The sequence below is a fragment of the Scyliorhinus canicula genome, chromosome 13 (genome assembly GCF_902713615.1).
Source record: "Scyliorhinus canicula chromosome 13, sScyCan1.1, whole genome shotgun sequence".
Lineage (NCBI taxonomy): Eukaryota > Metazoa > Chordata > Chondrichthyes > Carcharhiniformes > Scyliorhinidae > Scyliorhinus > Scyliorhinus canicula.
Window position 1 is genome coordinate 84,194,678 of NC_052158.1, and position 19,247 is coordinate 84,213,924.

A 19,247-nucleotide genomic window follows, 5' to 3' on the forward strand; every position below is an offset into this window, starting at 1 on the left:
TCCCCATGCTCGTACACCACTCCCCTCGCCTTCCTAAGCTGTTCCACAGCCCTGCTCGTGGATAGAGCCCCCAGTTCTGCCTGTAGTCTCTGCCTCTCCCTGAGTAAAACCTCCCCCGGGGACTCCGCGTGCTCTTCATCTATCCGACCCATTTCCCTGACCAATCTATCCATCTCTGCCCGGTCTGCCTTGGCTCTGTGGGCCCCAATTGAAATCAGCTCCCCCTGCACTACTGCCTTTAGTGCCTCCCACAGGGTCGCCGCTGAGACCTCCCCCGTGTCATTCACCTGCAGGTAAGTTTGCATACATCTCCGAAGCCTCTCGCAGATCCCCTCCTCCGACAGCAGTCCCACATCTAGCCTCCATTGCGGGCGTTGATAACTCGCTCCCCCGAACTGCAGGTCCACCCAATGCGGGGCATGGTCTGAAATGGTAATTGCTGAGTATTCCGTGTTCTTTACCTCCCCCATACAGTCCCTGCTTAGTACAAAGAAATCTATCCTGGAATATACTTTATGGACGTGCGAGTAAAACGAGTAGCCCCTTCCTGTTGGCTGTCTATCTCTCCAGGGGTCCACTGCCCCCATTTGCTCCATAAACCCTTTCAGCTCCCTTGCCATTGCTGAGAGTCAACCCGTTCTGGGACACGACCGACCCAAAGTCGGGTCAAGAACCATGATAAAGTCCCCTCCCATTATTAGCCTGCGAGAATCCAGGTCCGGGATCTTCCCAGCACTCTTTTAATGAAGTCCACGTCATCCCAGTTCAGGGGCATATATATTCACCAGCACCACTCTTCTCCCCTCCAGTCTGCCCCATACCATCAGGTATCTGCCCCCTCTGTCTGCGGATATACCCGCTGCCTCAAATTGCACGCGCTTGTTGATCATGATTGCCACCCCTCTGGACTTCGAGTCCAAGTCCGAGTGGAAGACCTGGCTAATCCAGCCCTTCCTTAGCCTGGTCTGGTCAGACACTTTCAGATGTGTCTCCTGCAACATAATTACATCCGCCCTCAGGGCCCGCAAGTGCGCAAACACCCGCGCCCTCTTAACCGGCCCATTCAGTCCCTTGACGTTCCAGGTGATCAGCCTGGTCGGGGGGCACATCCCCCCCCCCCCCCCCCCCCACCCCGCCGGTCAGCCATAGCCTTTCTCGGGCCGGCCACTGGCCCGTGCGTCGCGCCATTCCTGGCCCGCCCTCTGGCTGCCTCCACCCTCGACCTCCTTTCCCGTGCCTTTTTCAAGTCCCTCCCCCGTCAGCAGAACACCCCCCCCCCACCCCAACCCCATCCCCCGATACTCCCACCCCTGCCATCTACTGGCTGTAACTTCCCCACCCCACCTGACTCCCTTGACTAGCCAATCTGCTAGCCCGGTGACTCAACACTCCGGCGCCTTCCTGTCTCAGTCCCATTGTTTTCCCGTCCTCCTCCCCACGCCCCGGCGCCCCATCCCCCTCTCCCACCCACTAGGGCAAGCCGGCTCCAGTGTCTTCTGCGAGCTGCACAAAAAGTACAAACCAGCCCAAAAAGGAAAACAAAAACAGAAAAAAGAGTAAAAGCACAAAAATAAACCCAAAAGACAAAAACCCCCCCCTAAGAAACAAGAGAGATCCCAACAAAAAAAAAAAACCCCCAAACCAATGTCCATGAACAAAGGAAAGAGTCCCAAATGTTCCGCTTGGCCCCTTTGGCCCAGCAAACCGTTGAGCAGCAGTCCAGGCACATTCGGCGTTCCTTCCCACAGTAATCCTCGGGTCCTAATTCGCGTCCTTGGGGCCTCCTTTCGGGACCAGCCCCAGGTCCCTCACAAAATCCATCACTTCTTTGGGCTCGGAGAAGTAGTGGTGTTGACCCTGGTGCGTGACCCATGGACGAGCTGGGAACAGCAGACCAAACTTCACGTGCTTCTTGAACAGCACCTCCTTGACATTCTTAAAGGCTGCTCGCCGCCGAGCCACCTCCTGGCTTAGGTCCTGATAAATGCGGAGAACACTGTTGTTCCACGTGCTGCTCCTGGCGCTCTTTGCCCACTGCAGCACCCGCTCCTTGTCCACGAACCTGTGGAACCTAATCACCATCGGGCGGGGGGGGGGGGGGGTCCACCCGGCCGCCCCTGCCTTGCCTGCACTCTGTGTGCCCTCTCCAGCTCCGGCGGTCGCGGAAAGGCTTCGGCCCCCATCAGCTGCTTCAGCAGGTCTGCTACAAACGCTGCAGCATCAGCTCCCTCCGCCCCCTCCGGGAGGCCGACCATCCTCAGGTTGTTCCTGCGGACTCTATTCTCCAGCTCCTCCACTCTGTCCAGCAGTCTTCTCTGCCGCTCTTTCAGGCTGTCAACTTCTATCGCTGCAACCGTCTGCGCATCCGCCTGCTCCTCCACCGCCTCTCCCAGCTCCTTAACTTTAACATCCTGCGAGTCCAGCCTCTGGTTCAGCTGATCCACCGCTTTCTGGATTGGGTCCAAGCTGTCCCGCTTCAGCGCTTCAAAACTGGACTTCATTACCTGGAGCATGTTATCCAGCGCCTGCTGGATTGCTGAGTCCAGGGTCCGTGTGTCCGCCATCTTAGGTCCCAGGTAAGTTTCTTCAGGTCCTTGTCTCTGTCCCTTTTTCTCCTTCTTTTTCTGCCTTCTGGACTCTCGCTGTTCCATATGCCGCAGCCCGCTCCTCAGCGCCTTCGCTGCCGCTTTCCTTCGCCCAGCTCCTTAAATTTTACCTTCTGGGCCTCTGAAGTGGGTCCAAGTTGTCCTGCTTCAGCAACTCCAAAACTTATTTTCTTCTCCTGGAGGAAGGAAGGTCCGTGGGTCCGCCATCTTACTTTCCAGGTCCGTTTCCTCTGCTCCTTGCCTCCGTCTCTCTCTCTCTCTCTCTTCCCCTACCTGCTGGCCTCCCACGCTTCCATCTCTGTCAGCCCGCTCTCCAGCCCTTTCCCGGCAGCCTTTTTGCCGCCCCCGAGGTCTCGCTATCGCGGGGAATCAGCTCCAAAGCCCCGCCGGAGTGAGAGCCCACCGAATGTGCGGCTCACTCAGGCATCGCCGCCACCGGAAGTCGACACTCTACTAATCTAAGCATGCTTACTATAACTAACTAGACCAGACTAGCTCTGAGCCACGTGTAGAAGGTGCTCTTTGATATATACACCCTGACTGTCACTACAGTTGTCACCAGTGGAAAGAGGCAGATTTTTGATGCCTCGTGTGTTTTATATGGGAGACCACCCTCTAGTGTTCTGCCTGGTGATTGGTTGTTTTCTGAGCTGTGTGTTGATTGGCTGTACTGGATGTCTGTCACTGCCTGTCTGTATCTCATTATGTGCATGAGTGCATATCATGACATCTCCCTTTTCTAAAAAAAATGTTGGTTGCTTGGAGCATATGTGACTGTATTTACATATAGAACTATTTACATTCAATGGTGAGTGGATGAAAGCAAGTGGATAAATATATACATAAGAGGTGTCTAGCGTGCAGATACAGAACAAGATTTACAAGGGAAATGTCTATAAGTTTAATCTTTGGGGCTTGCGTCCAATCCTTGTCGACTGCCTGAGAGGTGGAGGTGGGGACGACGACGCCTTGACAGGCGGGATTGCTGCCAGATTGGTGACTCGTGGTGCGAGGCGTCCGGAGTAGACATAACAACATATGGAAAAGTAGGATCTGGTGGTGGGCAGGCAACTTTGCGCAATGCCCTTCTGTTGCACCAGACAATGGAGCCGTCAGCCATACGAACTACAAATGATCTAGGAGCAGCCTGTTGAACAACTACAGCTGGAGCTGACGAGCCTCCACCAGATAGCTTAATCCGAACAGCATCCTCCGGATATAGCACAGGCAAATCGGTAGCATGAGCATCATATGTCAGCTTTGCCGGTTCCTGTGTTGCTTGCACCTTTTGCAGCTCTGGGAAGTGATCCAGGTCTGGTAGGTGTATGGCCGGAACAGTCGTCCGCAGGTCTCGATTCATAAGGAGTTGTGTCGGAGACATACCGGTGGACAGAGGGGTTGCCCTGTATGCCAACAGCGCAAGGTTGAAGTCAGAAGCAGAGGCTGCAGCCTTGCAGAGTAGTTGCTTCACTATATGGACCCCTTTCTCAACCTTCCCGTTGGACTGCGGGTAGTGTGTGCTTGATGTAATGTGGTTGAATTGGTACGACTTGGTGAAATTGGACAACTCTTGGCTGTGGTAGCAGGGAGCATTGTCACTCATGACAGTGAGTGGAATCCCATGCCTGGCAAATGTCTCCTTGCGGGCCTTGAGGACTGTCCTTGATGTGAGGTCTTACAGCTTCACAACTTCTGGGTAATTTGAGAAGTAATCTATGATGAGCACATAGTCACGCCCATTGGCGTGAAAAAGGTTGATTCCCACCTTGGACCATGGAAAGGTCACGATCTCGTGCTGCAGGAGTGTTTCTTTCATTTCAGCAGGCTGGAAACACTGGCAGGTTGCACAATTGAGGACCATGTTGGATATGTCCTGGCTGATTCCAGGCCAATAGACTGCCTGCCGGGCCCTGCGCTCACACTTTTCGACACCTAGGTTTCCTTCGTGGATTTGTTTGAGTACTAAGCTCTGCAGATTGCGAGAAATAACGATACGATCTAGCTCGAGGAGGATCCCATCGACGACTGTCGGGTCATCCTTCACATTAAAGAACTGAGGGCATTGCACATTTTGCCAGCCATTTGCAAGGTTGTGCATTACACGCTGCAGAAGAGGGTCTTTGGTAGTCTCTTCACAAATGCTGATCACTATTTCATCTGAGGCCGGGAGGTTGCTGCCACACAGCTGCACCTATGCCTCAATCTGGCGGATAAAGTCAACCTGTTCACAGGGCGAGGTGATGGAGCGGGACAGGGCATCCCCAATTATCAGCTCCTTGCCTGGTGTGTATACTAACTCAAAATCGTAGTTTCACGGTCGAAGGAGAATATGCTGAAGCCTGGGCGTCATATCATTCAAGTCCTTATGAATGATATGGACCAAGGGTCTGTAGTCAGTCTCCACTGTGAATATTAGGAGGCCCAGGCACTCTTTTTCTATCTGAGCGTACCTCTGTTCAGTATGAGTCATGGCCCTTGATGCATAAGCAACTGGAGCCCAGAACAAGGAGTCATCCCTCTGGAGGAGCACCGCACCAATGCCATCCTGGCTTGGAGCTCCTGCAGCTGCGCCTTTAAACGTTCCTTCAGAGGAGGCAACAACCGGCGTGGGACATGGATTACAGGCGTGGCATCAGGCCTGAGTAGGATTTTGTAGCAGTATGGCAGAGTGCCCATTCCATCAAACACATCCGGATATTGAGCAAGGATGTCATCAATGTCAGCCTGAAGATCCACATTGGAAGAAGACATGGCATGGACTCGCTGTACGAGGTTGAGTAGCTTGCATGCATGGGCACCGAGCAGGGATGCCTTATCAGGCTTGACGATTTCGAATCGCAGTGTGACATCAATGGTCTTGTTGGAGACGAATAGATGACAAGATCCTAGTGCAGTTGTGGCATTGCCATTATAACCAAGGAGCTGGCAGGCTGGCGGAAGAATTCTGGGTTGCTTTTTAATGCGGTCAAAATCAGCTTTAGAGATGAGATTGGCAAAAGCGCCAGTGTCCAGCTTGAACTGGATGCTGCATTGATGTACTTGTATGACAGCACGCCAATCGTCCACGGAGTCCATATTGAGGATAGGCATCTTGCTGAATTTGAGGAGGCATACTCACATGTAGTGATGATGCCCACACGATAAGGGGACTCCAGGCAGTCGTCCTCTGGATCCGTAATGCTACCAGGATCAGAATCCAGTAAACCTTGCTATACACATCGAACGCGCTTGTGTTGGAATTGGGATCGCTGGCCCTTGACTGCTGGTGTAGACCTGCACAAGGCTGCATAATGTCCAGGCTTCCCGCAATTTAAACATCGCCTGCCTTTTGCAGGGCATTGCCGCTTCAAGTGGGCAGTGCCGCAGTTCGGGCACGTCATGATGTTGACGTCATTACGCTCCGTGCGTCGTCGCACATGCGCAGTACGGTCAGCCGACTTTCGCACCTGCGCAGTTTGGTTTTCGGCCGCTTCGTTCTCCCGTTCGTGTTGTGCATGCGTGGGGCCCCGGGGAAAGCACGCAAGATGGCCGCTTTCATCGATACTGAGGCGCTGCGTCCGGGCGATGGCCTGTACACTCTCTGCCTCGTGGGAGGCAAGGTTTTCGTATTCAAAGGTCTCGTTTGTTTCGACTTCACAGTGACTGTCAAACTTCTCCAGAACGGTCTTGAATTTGGTCTTGTTCTGGCCGTCGGTAAAATTAAGCGAGTTGAAAATCTGGATGGCTTGGTCCCCCACAGTTGATAGAAGCAGGGCGATTATTCTGTCATTGGATGCATCCTCAAGGTCTGAGGCCTCAATGTAGAGAAGGAACCTTTGCTTGAAGACCCGCCAATTGGCGCCGAGATTGCCGGACATCCGTAGCTGCGGAGGGGCCTCGATCTTCTCCATGCCGCTGGAAGGTATTTGCTGGTCGTCACAGAATCACTCGAGGTAAACCACTTAGAGATAGTAGACTACTGGTACCATGTCGTGTTATTCACCCTGGGGTAACACAGACTGCAACTGGATGCAGTTGTACTTGAAAGTAGACTCCAAACTTTGATGTTAGTTCAATACGCTTTATTTAACTTGTTAAGCAGCGCACACAGTTCGCTGTGGGTTTGACACTCTACTAATCTAAGTGTGCTTACTATAACTAACTAGACCAGACTAGCTCTGAGCCACGTGTAGAAGGTGCTAACTGATATATACACCCTGACTGTCACTTCAGTTGTCACCAGTGGAAAGAGGCTCTGAGCCACGTGTAGAAGGTGCTAACTGATATATACACCCTGACTGTCACTTCAGTTGTCACCAGTGGAAAGAGGCAAAGTGTTGATGCCTCGTGTTTTTTACAGTGTGAGACCACCTTCTAGTGTTCTGCCTGGTGATTGGTTGTGTTCTGTCCTGTGTATTGATTGGCTGTACTGGGTGTCTTTCACTTCCTGTCTGTATCTCATTATGTGCATGAGTGCATATCATGATAGTTTGTACTAATCCCATATAGACTCTGTTACTCGCTGTCGCAGATGGGATTATTACCCTTTTCAATTACTGAGATCCTCAACTTTTTCCTTTTGAAATATTAATACATTTTTCTCCAGGCAGGTTTGTAGGTAAGCTTCTTCTCAAATATGTTAACCAAAATATTCAGCCATTGTCGCTGTTGCAATTTTGATTTCTACAACAGTGAGTATTTTGGGTGCGGGTGATTTTGGCGCTGCACATTGATGTGGCACGTAAGTAAAGTCGCCATAATCTCAGATGACCGCAGGCTGCTTTTCCCGTTGAGGGGGAGAGCGGACTGGTGGCGATTTATCCTGAGGATCACCACACCTCAAGCGAGGGGCAAATTTGAGAAGGTGAAGCCTCAGTCGGTATAGGAATTGAAGCCCCGCTGCTGGCCTCGCTCTGCATAATGATCCAATGGTCCAGCCAACTGAGCTAAACTGACCCGAAAGCATTGTGACAGGTGATTGGGGGAGGGGGGCATTTTCCGCAGTGACCTGGTAGATATTGGGGGGGGGGGGGGGGACCAGATTGATTTTGGTTCCTCACGTGGCCAGTCAATGTGAAACACAATCCTCAGCAGGCAGCTCATTGAACTGGAAAAAAGAAATTGGGTGGGGCTGCTGAAAGGAAAAGAAACTATCTTTTGTGTGTGTGTATGGGGGGGGGGGGGGGGGGGGGGGGGGGAACAAAATGAAACAATACTTCAGAGCAGTAGGAAACACGATTATCAAATCCAAAGCAACAACTAAAGTAAAACTTAAATGCCGTTAAGTTTCAAAATCTTCAATCGACTGCTGTCAAGTCTCTTCAAAAACTGAACCCATCCTGCCAAGAGCAGCTCAACTGAAAATGGCTGCTCCCTCAACTTCTATTATCCATGTTGGTGGGCAGGAGCATAACTTGGTGGTAGTTAGGACAGACCTCGAGAAAAATAGCATTAGGGGTCCAAACGTCATCATTTAGCTCCAATTTGTATACAAATACAAGCCTCCCAGCCTTTACAGATAGGAGCTCTGGCCACATGGCTGGGGAAGTCTACATCTGGGGCAGCACGGTAGCATTGTGGATAGCACAATCGCTTCACAGCTCCTGGGTCCCAGGTTCGATTCTGGCTTGGGTCACTGTCTGTGTGGAGTCTGCACATCCTCCCCACGTGTGTGCGTGGGTTTCCTCCGGGTGCTCCGGTTTCCTCCCACAGTCCAAAGATGTGCAGGTTAGGTGGATTGGCCAGGGTAAATTGCCCTTAGTGTTGGGTGGGGTTACTGGATTATGGGGATAGGGTGGAGGTGTTAACCTTGGGTAGGGTGCTCTTTCCAGGAGCCGGTGCAGACTCGATGGGCCGAATGGCCTCCTTCTGCACTGTAAATTCTATCTATGTAAATCAACTTGGGCATAAGATCATAAAACATAGGAGCAGAATTAGGACACTCGGCCCATCGAGTCTGCTCCGCCATTCAATCGTGGCTGATACTTTTCTCATCCCCATTCTCCTGCCTTCCCACCATAACCCCTGATCCCCTTATGACTGAAGTCAGACTAACCGGCCTATAATTTCCCATCTTCTGCCTCCCTCCCTTCTTAAACAGTGGTGTTACATTAGCCACTTTCCAGTCCTCTGGGACCCTTCCTGCCTCCAGTAATTCCTGAAAGATCACCACCAATGCCTCCACATTATCCTCAGCTATATCCTTTAGAACCCTGGGGTATCGTCCATCTGATCCAGGTGATTTATCCACCTTCATACCTTTCAGTTTCCCTAGAACCTTCTCATTAGTGATTAAAACGCTTTCACTGTTCAAGTAATTTTGGCCCTGCCATTGCTCAGTTTTTAATCACAAACTGAGGGGCTGTAACATAAGAATTGGCCTCAGTATTTTTCACAGCATTGAAATGTAGTTTTGTTAAAAAGATTGGGAACAGCCAAGATAACTTGCTTCATTAGAACTGCGTTTTCAAAGCATTGTTGGGTGCACTAATGTTCAAAGTGCATCTGTCAAAGATTAGCTGTTTAACCACATCCTATAATCAAAATGGAGTTGAAGGTTATGTCACATGAATGAACATAGAGGAAATCGGTGAGATTATGAAACGAAACACACATAGTCTATTCAATAGGTGAGACAAACCTGAAAAACCTTTTGACATTAGATCTGTCATATTTCGCCTTTTGACCTGAGCTTGAAACCAGACTGAACTAATTTCTGTCTGCCGTTTATAAGTATCCTGACTGAAAGTGTTACCAAGTTGTTTGAACCCACTTCTATGCAGGCATGATTGTAGAGGACAAGGGTTCCCACTGTTTAATATTACTTTGCACTATAAGCCCCTGAAATGTGGAGGCTGCAGGATAATTTCAAAAATAGGATTAATACATATTGGTGCGGCAGAGTAGACTAAGTTGCGGTTGCACCTCAGTGGAGGCAGTGGTGTAATGGTATTGTCACTGGACTTGTGATCCAGAGACCCAAGTTAATGCTCTGGGAACCCTGCCGCAAATTCCACCACAGCAGATGTTGAAAACTGAATTCAATAAAAATCTGGAATTAAAAGTCTAATGATGGCAGTAAAACCATTGTCGTAAAAACCCATCTGGGTCACTAATACCCCATACAGAAGGAAATCAAGCATTCTTATCTGGTCTGGTCTCTATGTTACTCCAGGCGGACAGCAATGTGATTGACTCTTAAATGCCCTCTGAAATGGCCAAGCAAGCCACTCAGTTCAAAGGCAATTAGGGATGGGCACCTAATGGTGGATTTGCCAGCGATGTCCACATCTCATGCACGAATAAAAAAAAAAATCTAACCAGGAAAACTGACAGTAGATGATAAAGGAGGAAAAAGCACTCCATATCCAGCACTGAAATAGTGAACGACTCATAAAAGAGAATTTAACATACATTGGCGAATTGAACATCTGTGGTTTCTTCAAAACCGGAACAAAAAGAGTGCATTTTGAAAAGATAAATGCCATCATAGATGGAATAGAAACTTATTAAACAATTGATGGGCACTGTGAGCATAAAGAGTCCTAAAGCCTTTTTACATTAGAGGAATCCAGCTGAAAGCACACTCATGTTTCTCCCTTTGTTGGATAGACGTCCTTTCTCAACTGCATTCCCAAGGTAACCAACGGCATCACAGAACCACAAAAACATGGGCCAATGATTCTGCAAGCAGGCAGTGAACTTTACATTACACATTACGGCAATACATTATGATGTGGAGCTTAGATGGTGTATAAAGACTGGCATCCAACACATTTAAATGTGGGGAGATTGCTCTCCCAAGAATGGAACAGCAAAAGCATTCAAACAAGTTTACTGCATTGTAAGCATTACTGTACAACAAGGTGGTTGAATTGTCACGTACCACACAATTTTTGTAAAGATTTCTCAGAGTATGTGTCACGATCACAACCCTTTCCAATGTGGCTAGTCTGAAGATCTATTCTGGACTGCACAGAAGAGACTGGTTCACCACAGGTCTCCAGGTGAATGTTGGGAAACAATGCTTTACTGCCAGATCCAGACTCGTATTCTGTGCGTTTTTTCCAGCCTGAAAATATAGGAACAATCTTTTATCTTTGTGCATTTGTAGATAAACCAATCAATACGTTTGAAAACTAATCCAAATACTGCAGTACGATTAAATATTGTAATATTAACGCTGCCATATTAGCAGAAGTCAAATGTGTTTTGTAATTGGAAAGCTAAGGCTGGGTTTTTAAATAGGACAAAATGCCCGAATCACCGAAAAACTCCTATGTCCGGTTTTGGGCACGTTTAGCTGCAGCGCCGAGAAACATCTGGCTATTCTACGGCACTTTGCCGTTTATTTTGGCCTCAGGGAGTTTCTCTCCACCGAGGCAGCACTCAGAGCAATTTCCTGCTGGCGTTCTCAGGCTCTTTGCAGATTGATGCACCATTTTGCTGGCTCGACTAATCTCTCTTTTCCCCCCTCCCCATCAGGCCTCCTCGTTTTTGTCCCTCCCCCAACCATAAATAGGCCCCCGGGAAACACCCCTCACTTCCCCTCTACCTGTTTCGTCCACCCAGGCCCAATCCCTGACATTGCCAACTTGGCACCCATGGTGCCAGGCTGGCAGTGCCAAGGTATTGTAATGCCAGGAGGAGTGCCAAGGTGCCACCCGGGGTTTCCAATGGCCTGGGCGATCCCCCCAGGTGCCTTTGCGACTGGTCCACGCAAAGGTGCCTTGCCGAGGTCTCCCAGGCATACTGGATGCTGGGAGAAGGCCGCGAATGTGTATTTATACACTTTATTTAAATATGCTGATCTGGGTCATGCCCAATAAGGGCGAGATCCAGATCACGACACCTCATGAGATTCCGTTAGATTTTGAGACATTTTCGAGCATCCTATCACGTGATTCAACGGCCTCATCCCAACATCAAGTCGTGCGCAACAAGGCCGCTGGATCGTGCTCAAAATGGCCGCTAAGGCAGTACTGAAGAAGTAAGGCTGATCCATAAGAAATTAAAAATAAATTCGATAATACTTCAATGGACAGTGAATATCAATTCTAATTTGTGTTAGAAAATATTGGGGTTGTTCATTTGAAGTGCAAATATTTCCTTTGAAGTGTGACTGTGCAACAGAATTGCTAACTCATTTTTATGATGAATACGCACAGGAAATCTACCTTCACACTGATTACAATGTGATGTTTTAACATTGCCCTGCTTATCTGATTCCCCAATAACCCAACATAAACCATTCATAAACTGCAAAAGTTTAAAATAGCTACAAGAATTCACTCAATACATTTTAAAGAAATAACTCTGGTGACATGCATATACATATTAATGTATATAGTTATCTGTACGAACTCCGACCAACAGAAGGTGATAGAGATCCACCATGTGGTTCTACAGATCCGGCAGTTGGTAGTAAGTCGTACTAGGGGACAGTCGCATTAGAAGTAGTTCCAGGAGTGTTCAATTATCTTTCCACATGCTCACTTTGTTAATAAATTATATTACTAGTCTAAGAACTAGGTGTTCTCTGTGCATCATTACCGCAGCCACAACAGAGAACATAACAGACCTTAAAGTTTCTACATGGAACTGGGCAAGGGGAGTGAACTATACTACAGCATCCAATTCACTGTGGAAAGCTAGAATGCAATATAAACTGGAGCTGCCACACCTGCCATTATGGAGAGAACTTCGAGTGAATATTGGAATTGAGCAGGTAATGAATTGTTCTCAAATTTTTGTCTTCTATGTAAAGTACAAAACTATCCAATACATAAGAAACAATGTATTTCAGATTTTCTAATTTAAAGTAAACTAGATATTGGGAGGGTTTGGCTCCATCAGAAACTCTGTTCCCTGGCTTCCAACTCAATCCTTCATTACGTCAACTGTTGGAGGTTGAACCGGGCTAATTGCAACCTTGGTGTTATACTTGACCACATATTCACACCATTGATAAGATCACTTATTTCCACTTCAGTAACAGTGCTGACACTTCCCTTGCCTCAGTTTGGGCGGCCCAACGCCAGAGTGGTTCATGCCACACCTCGGCAATGGTACAGCCCACCCCGCTGATTAGGGGAGAATCCGGCCCCAGAAGTGTGGAATTTACTGGTGAGAAACTCCCCAAGCTCCGAATAAATGACTAAGTGTGGGTGAATACCGGTCATTATTGCACCCAAACACCCGGCGCAAATCGCTCCCCCCAAACCCACCCAAGTGACGCTTAGGGCAGGATTCTCCCACCGGAGCAGAATTGCACCTGATTGCACTCCCAGGAAGGGATTCCCAATCCTTATCCATGCGGGTTGTTGCATGGCGAGTATTGCGAGGGATTCCCTAGAGAATCCCGCTGTTGGGCTGCCATTATGTGCACGTGGTCCAACAGTGAGGTACCACCACAGCTGGGCCCTCTTCCCACGCAACACAATTACCCAACCCCCCCACCCACAAGCGCAATTCAGCTCCTGGACCATTTCAAACAGAGTTACTTCAAAGTCACTTAACCGTGAATGGAGTTGAATAGAAAGCACATAGCTCTGTTTGAGTGTCCAGGATCCATCAATCAAAGTTTGATGTTTATAAAATTTGCAGTTGGTTTCACAGCTGACCACTTCGCAGTTACCGTGAAGGCAGATGAATGGATCAATGCTGACAGCTGTATGTGGGGAACCCTAGTAAAATCAATATCAAAGAAAAATGAATGTATGTCTTGCAGAACAAAGATCTGAGGGGGTTTAAACCCAGCTGACTGGCTTTCTCTTTCCAGGAATTGACAGGTGCTGCTTCCTCTCCCTGAGTCAGCAGGTGTATTGCACAGGTAAGGTTTAAAGCAGTGATTCTTTTTCACTGCCTCTGTCTGGACTGCTCTCCAGACAGGGATCTCTCTTCTGGGGGGGGCTTCCTAAATGGGGTCTCTTTTCTGCTGGTCTGTGGGGGGGGGCTCCTTATTTAGGTGGTATTTGGGGAGTGGGGGTCACTTTATGTAGGGGTCTCTTTATTTAGTGGTCTCTGCGGGGTCTCTTTATTTGGGAGTCTCTGGTGGGGGGGGGTGTTGGGAGGGGATCTGATGGAGATGGGGTGGGCAGGTCTTTCATTGTGTGTGTGGGGGGGGGGTGGCTCTCTGATGGACTTTGGGGGGCAAACTCATTGAAAGAGTTACCCTCTTGGCCCACCGTGAGAGCACGTCAAAGACATGCTTGTCAGGGCCAGCACCAATTCTCGCCCATGTGAAACCTGGCCCAGAGGAGAATATGTAATCCGGCCCATTAATAGGATGTAAATGGCTCTTAATAACCCATTTCATCCTCCTGCTGGCACAGGGCACAAACTTCGATCTCGACGCCAGCAGGGGGCTGGAGAATTTGAAACGGGTTGGCGCTTGGCAACGATCCTGTTTTCTCCCCAACACTGGATCCTCCGCCGCTTCAGGAACTCCACTACCACCGGCGTGAGGTACAGAATCCAGCCCTTTTGTCATTTTTTGGGACAATCAGGCCATGGTATTTTTTTGTTTCCATTGTCATTTTCTGAAGTATTTGAAGCAGTGCGAGTAATACAGAAATACATTAAACAGCCTTACCTTGCCAGCCGGGCTTGCAAACTGGTTTAATTTCAATTTGAACTAAGACATCTTCTGCAGCTTCCTTTTGGCCACAATCATACGCTGTAACCATGAATTTATATTGGTGCTCTTTGTCATAGCTCAACTTCTCAGTGTTCCTAATGTTGCCTGATGAAAAGTATGGAATTATTGCTCGAACAAAACAGTAAAATGCCTCCTCAAGGACAATTTGGGATGAGCAAAACATGTTGGCCTCCCCAGCAAAGCTCAACCCCAAAACAAACATATGTATTGCTCCTGTCATCATTCTCAAACATCATCGTTTTTAATGACAATCCATAAAGCTTAATAACGCTGAACATATTCTTTTAATACATTTTTTGAAGAAAGGAATCATAAATCAGCGCAGACTGTAACACTCACTCCCACTCACTCCCACACTCGCTCGCATTCACTCGGTCATACCCAGTCCCTGACATGGTTGGACTCATTCACTCCCACCAACTCACTCGCTTCTATTCACTCACACCTCACCCACATGCACTCGCTAGTTTGCTCCCACATACTCACTCGCTCCCATGCTTGCACATTCTCACTTTCTTGCTCCTATGCACTTGCTCACTTCACGCATTTACTCGCTTGCTTGCACGCATTTACTCACTTGCTCACACATACTCACTTGCTCGCACGCACTCTCTCGGTCACAAGCTCAACCATACTCATTGCTTGCTCCCACGCTCTCACTTTCTCACTGACATGTACTCACTCACTCGCTCGGACACGTGCATTTGTTTGATCGTATTTGCACACACTTGCACGCAAGCATTCGCTCGATCACATTCACATGTTCACGCAGATGCACCTGTTCGCACATACTCACATGCTCGCACCCACGGACTCACTCACTCGCTCACTTTCACTCGCTCGCAATCGCTCACACTGACAATCACCTGCTCGCACTCGCTTGCTCGCACTCGCTCGCTCGCATGCCGCGCTCACTCATAAGTTTGCATGCATTCATTTGCTCGTTCCTGCTCACACCCACAGAATAACGAACTCGCTCGCAATTGTTCGTATTCATATTCTAGCACTCATTTGCTCGTATCCACGGAATCACTCGCATTCACTCACTTGCAATCACTCGCTCGCACTCACTTGCTCTCATGCACTTGCTCATTCACAAGCTCCCACACACTCACTTGTTGCTCGCAATTTGAAAAGGGTTGGCGCTTGGCAACGATCCTGTTTCCTCCCCAATTGAGGATCATCCACCGCTTCAGGAACTCCACTACCACCGGCGTGAGGTACAGAATCCACCCCTTCACACAAGCTCACAATCGTTTGCTCACTCTCATGCACTCGCTCACTCACAAGCTTGGAGGCACTCACTTGCACGTTTCCACAACCTACTCACTTTCATGCACTCACTTGCTCGCTCTCATGTACTCACTTGTTCACTCCCATGTACTCAATTGCTCACTCCCACGTACTCACTTGTTCACTCCCACGTACTCACTTGGTCACTCCCACGCACTCACTTGGTCACTCCCACGCACTCACTTGTTCACTCCCACGCACTCACTTGGTCACTCCCATGCACTCACATGTTCTCTCCCACGCACTCACTTGGTCACTCCCACACACTCACTTGCTCACTCCCACGCACTCACTTGGTCACTCCCATGCACTCACATGTTCTCTCCCACGCACTCACTTGGTCACTCCCACGCACTCACATGTTCTCTCCCACGCACTCACTTGGTCACTCCCACACACTCACTTGGTCACTCCCACGCACTCACTTGTTCACTCCCACGCACTCACTTGGTCACTCCCACGCACTCACTTGTTCACTCCCACACACTCACTTGGTCACTCCCACACACTCACTTGGTCACTCCCACGCACTCACTTGCTCACTCCCACGTACTCACTTGGTCACTCCCATGTACTCACTTGTTCACTCCCTCACTTGTTCAGTCCCACGCACTCACTTGTTCACTCCCACGCACTCACTTGGTCACTCCCACGCACTCACTTGGTCACTCCCACGCACTCACTTGGTCACTCCCACGCACTCACTTGTTCACTCCCACGCACTCACTTGGTCACTCCCACGCACTCACTTGTTCACTCCCACACACTCACTTGTTCACTCCCACGCACTCACTTGTTCACTCCCACGTACTCACTTGTTCACTCCCATGTACTCACTTGTTCACTACCTCACTTGTTCACTCCCACGCACTCACTTGGTCACTCCCACGCACTCACTTGGTCACTCCCACGCACTCACTTGGTCACTCCCACGCACTCACTTGTTCACTCCCACGTACTCACTTGTTCACTCCCACGTACTCACTTGTTCACTCCCACGCACTCACTTGGTCACTCCCACGCACTCACTTGTTCACTCCCACACACTCACTTGGTCACTCCCACGCACTCACTTGGTCACTCCCACGCACTCACTTGGTCACTCCCACGCACTCACTTGGTCACTCCCACGCACTCACTTGGTCACTCCCACGCACTCACTTGTTCACTCCCACACACTCACTTGTTCACTCCCATGCACTCACTTGGTCACTCCCACGCACTCACTTGTTCACTCCCACACACTCACTTGGTCACTCCCACGCACTCACTTGTTCACTCCCACACACTCACTTGGTCACTCCCATGCACTCACTTGGTCACTCCCACACACTCACTTGGTCACTCCCACGCACTCACTTGTTCACTCCCACACACTCACTTGGTCACTCCCATGCACTCACTTGTTCACTCCCACGCACTCACTTGGTCACTCCCACGCACTCACTTGTTCACTCCCACACACTCACTTGTTCACTCCCACGCACTCACTTGGTCACTCCCACGCACTCACTTGTTCACTCCCACACACTCACTTGGTCACTCCCACGCACTCACTTGTTCACTCCCACACACTCACTTGGTCACTCCCATGCACTCACTTGGTCACTCCCACGTACTCACTTGGTCACTCCCACGTACTCACTTGTTCACTCCCTCACTTGTTCAGTCCCACGCACTCACTTGGTCACTCCCACGCACTCACTTGGTCACTCCCACACACTCACTTGGTCACTCCCACACACTCACTTGGTCACTCCCACGCACTCACTTGGTCACTCCCACGCACTCACTTGGTCACTCCCACACACTCACTTGGTCATTCCCACGCACTCACTTGGTCACTCCCACGCACTCACTTGTTCGCTCCCACGTACTCCCTTGCTCGCTCACAATCTAGAACGTACTCATTTGCTCACTCCCATGAACTCACACACTCGCATTCATTTGTTCACTCCCATGCACTCACTTGCTTGCACTCGTTAGCTCACAAGCTCAAACACACTCATTTGCTTACTCCCACTCACTAACACACTCGCACTCACACATTTACACGTGCACAAGCTCGAACGCACTGACCTGCGCGGTTCCACGCACTCGCTTGCTTCCACGCACTCACTCGCCTACAAGCTCGAATGCTTCTATGCACTCACTCGCACGCTCCCACACACTCACTCGCTCGCATGCCCTTGCTTGTTTGCACTCGTACTCACTCACTCGATCACACTCACTCGCACTAACTGCTCGCGCTCAGTTGCACTCGCTTGAACTTGCTTGCACTCACTCGCTTGCTTGCACTCACTCGCTCACACACACAGACTCACTCGCTCACACGCACAGACTCACTCGCTCACACACACAGACTCACTCGCTCACACACAGAGTCACTCGCTCACACACAGACTCACTCGCTCACACACACAGACACACTCGCTCACACACACAGACACACTCGCTCACATACACAGACACACTCGCCCACACACACAGACTCACTCGCTCACACACACAGACTCACTCGCTCACACACACAGACACACTCGCTCACACGCAGAGACACACTCGCTCACACACACAGACTCACTCGCTCACACGCACAGACTCACTCGCTCACACGCACAGACTCACTTGCTCACACACACAGACTCACTGGATCACAACGCAGACTCACTCGCTCACACGCACAGACACACTCACTCACACACACGGACTCACTCGCTCACACGCACAGACTCACTCGCTCACACACACAGACTCACTCGCTCACAACACAGGCTCACTCGCTCACACACACGGACTCACTCGCTCACATGCACAGACACACTCGCTCACACACACAGACACACTCGCCCACACACACAGACTCACTCGCTCACATGCACAGACTCACTCGCTCACACACACAGACTCACTGGATCACAACGCAGACTCACTCGCTCACACGCACAGACACACTCACTCACACACACGGACTCACTCGCTCACATGCACAGACACACTCACTCACACACACGGACTCACTCGCTCACATGCACAGACATACTCACTCACACACACAGACTCACTCGCTCACATGCACAGACTCACTCGCTCACACAGACTCACTCGCTCACACACAGACTCACTCGCTCACACACACAGACTCACTCGCTCACACGCACAGACTCACTCGCTCACACACACAGACTCACTCGCTCACACACAGACTCACTCGCTCACACACAGACTCACTCGCTCACACACACAGACACACTCGCTCACACACACAGACACACTCGCTCACATACACAGACACACTCGCCCACACACACAGACTCACTCGCTCACACACACAGACTCACTCGCTCACACACACAGACACACTCGCTCACACGCAGAGACACACTCGCTCACACGCACAGACTCACTCGCTCACACGCACAGGCTCACTTGCTCACACACAGACTCACTCGCTCACACACAGACTCACTCGCTCACACGCACAGACTCACTCGCTCACACGCACAGACTCACTCGCTCACACACACAGACTCACTCGTTCACAACACACTCACTCGCTCACAACACAGACTCACTTGCTCACACACACAGACACACTCGCTCACACACACACACACACTCGCTCACACACACAGACTCACTCGCTCACACGCACAGACTCACTCGCTCACACACACAGACTCACTCGCTCACACACACAGACTCACTCG

At 50.0% G+C, this 19,247-nt stretch overlaps 1 protein-coding gene and 1 long non-coding RNA gene across 2 annotated transcripts in view; one reads left to right on the top strand and one right to left on the bottom strand.

Moving 5' to 3' along the window:
- Positions 1 to 13,417, top strand: part of LOC119975686 — a 47,245-nt gene extending 33,828 nt beyond the window's left edge. The window contains exons 2-3 of the long non-coding RNA XR_005462780.1: positions 12,143 to 12,312; positions 13,366 to 13,417. This is a non-coding gene — a long non-coding RNA (uncharacterized LOC119975686). The remainder of the gene's footprint in view (positions 1 to 12,142; positions 12,313 to 13,365) is intronic.
- The window catches only part of clstn2a (calsyntenin 2a), a 757,260-nt gene that overhangs the window by 149,809 nt on the left and 588,204 nt on the right, over positions 1 to 19,247 (bottom strand). The window contains exons 6-7 of the mRNA XM_038815467.1: positions 14,179 to 14,328; positions 10,471 to 10,656 (exon numbers count right to left, since the gene is read on the bottom strand). Coding sequence (XP_038671395.1) covers positions 10,471 to 10,656; positions 14,179 to 14,328 — 336 coding nt within the window. The remainder of the gene's footprint in view (positions 1 to 10,470; positions 10,657 to 14,178; positions 14,329 to 19,247) is intronic.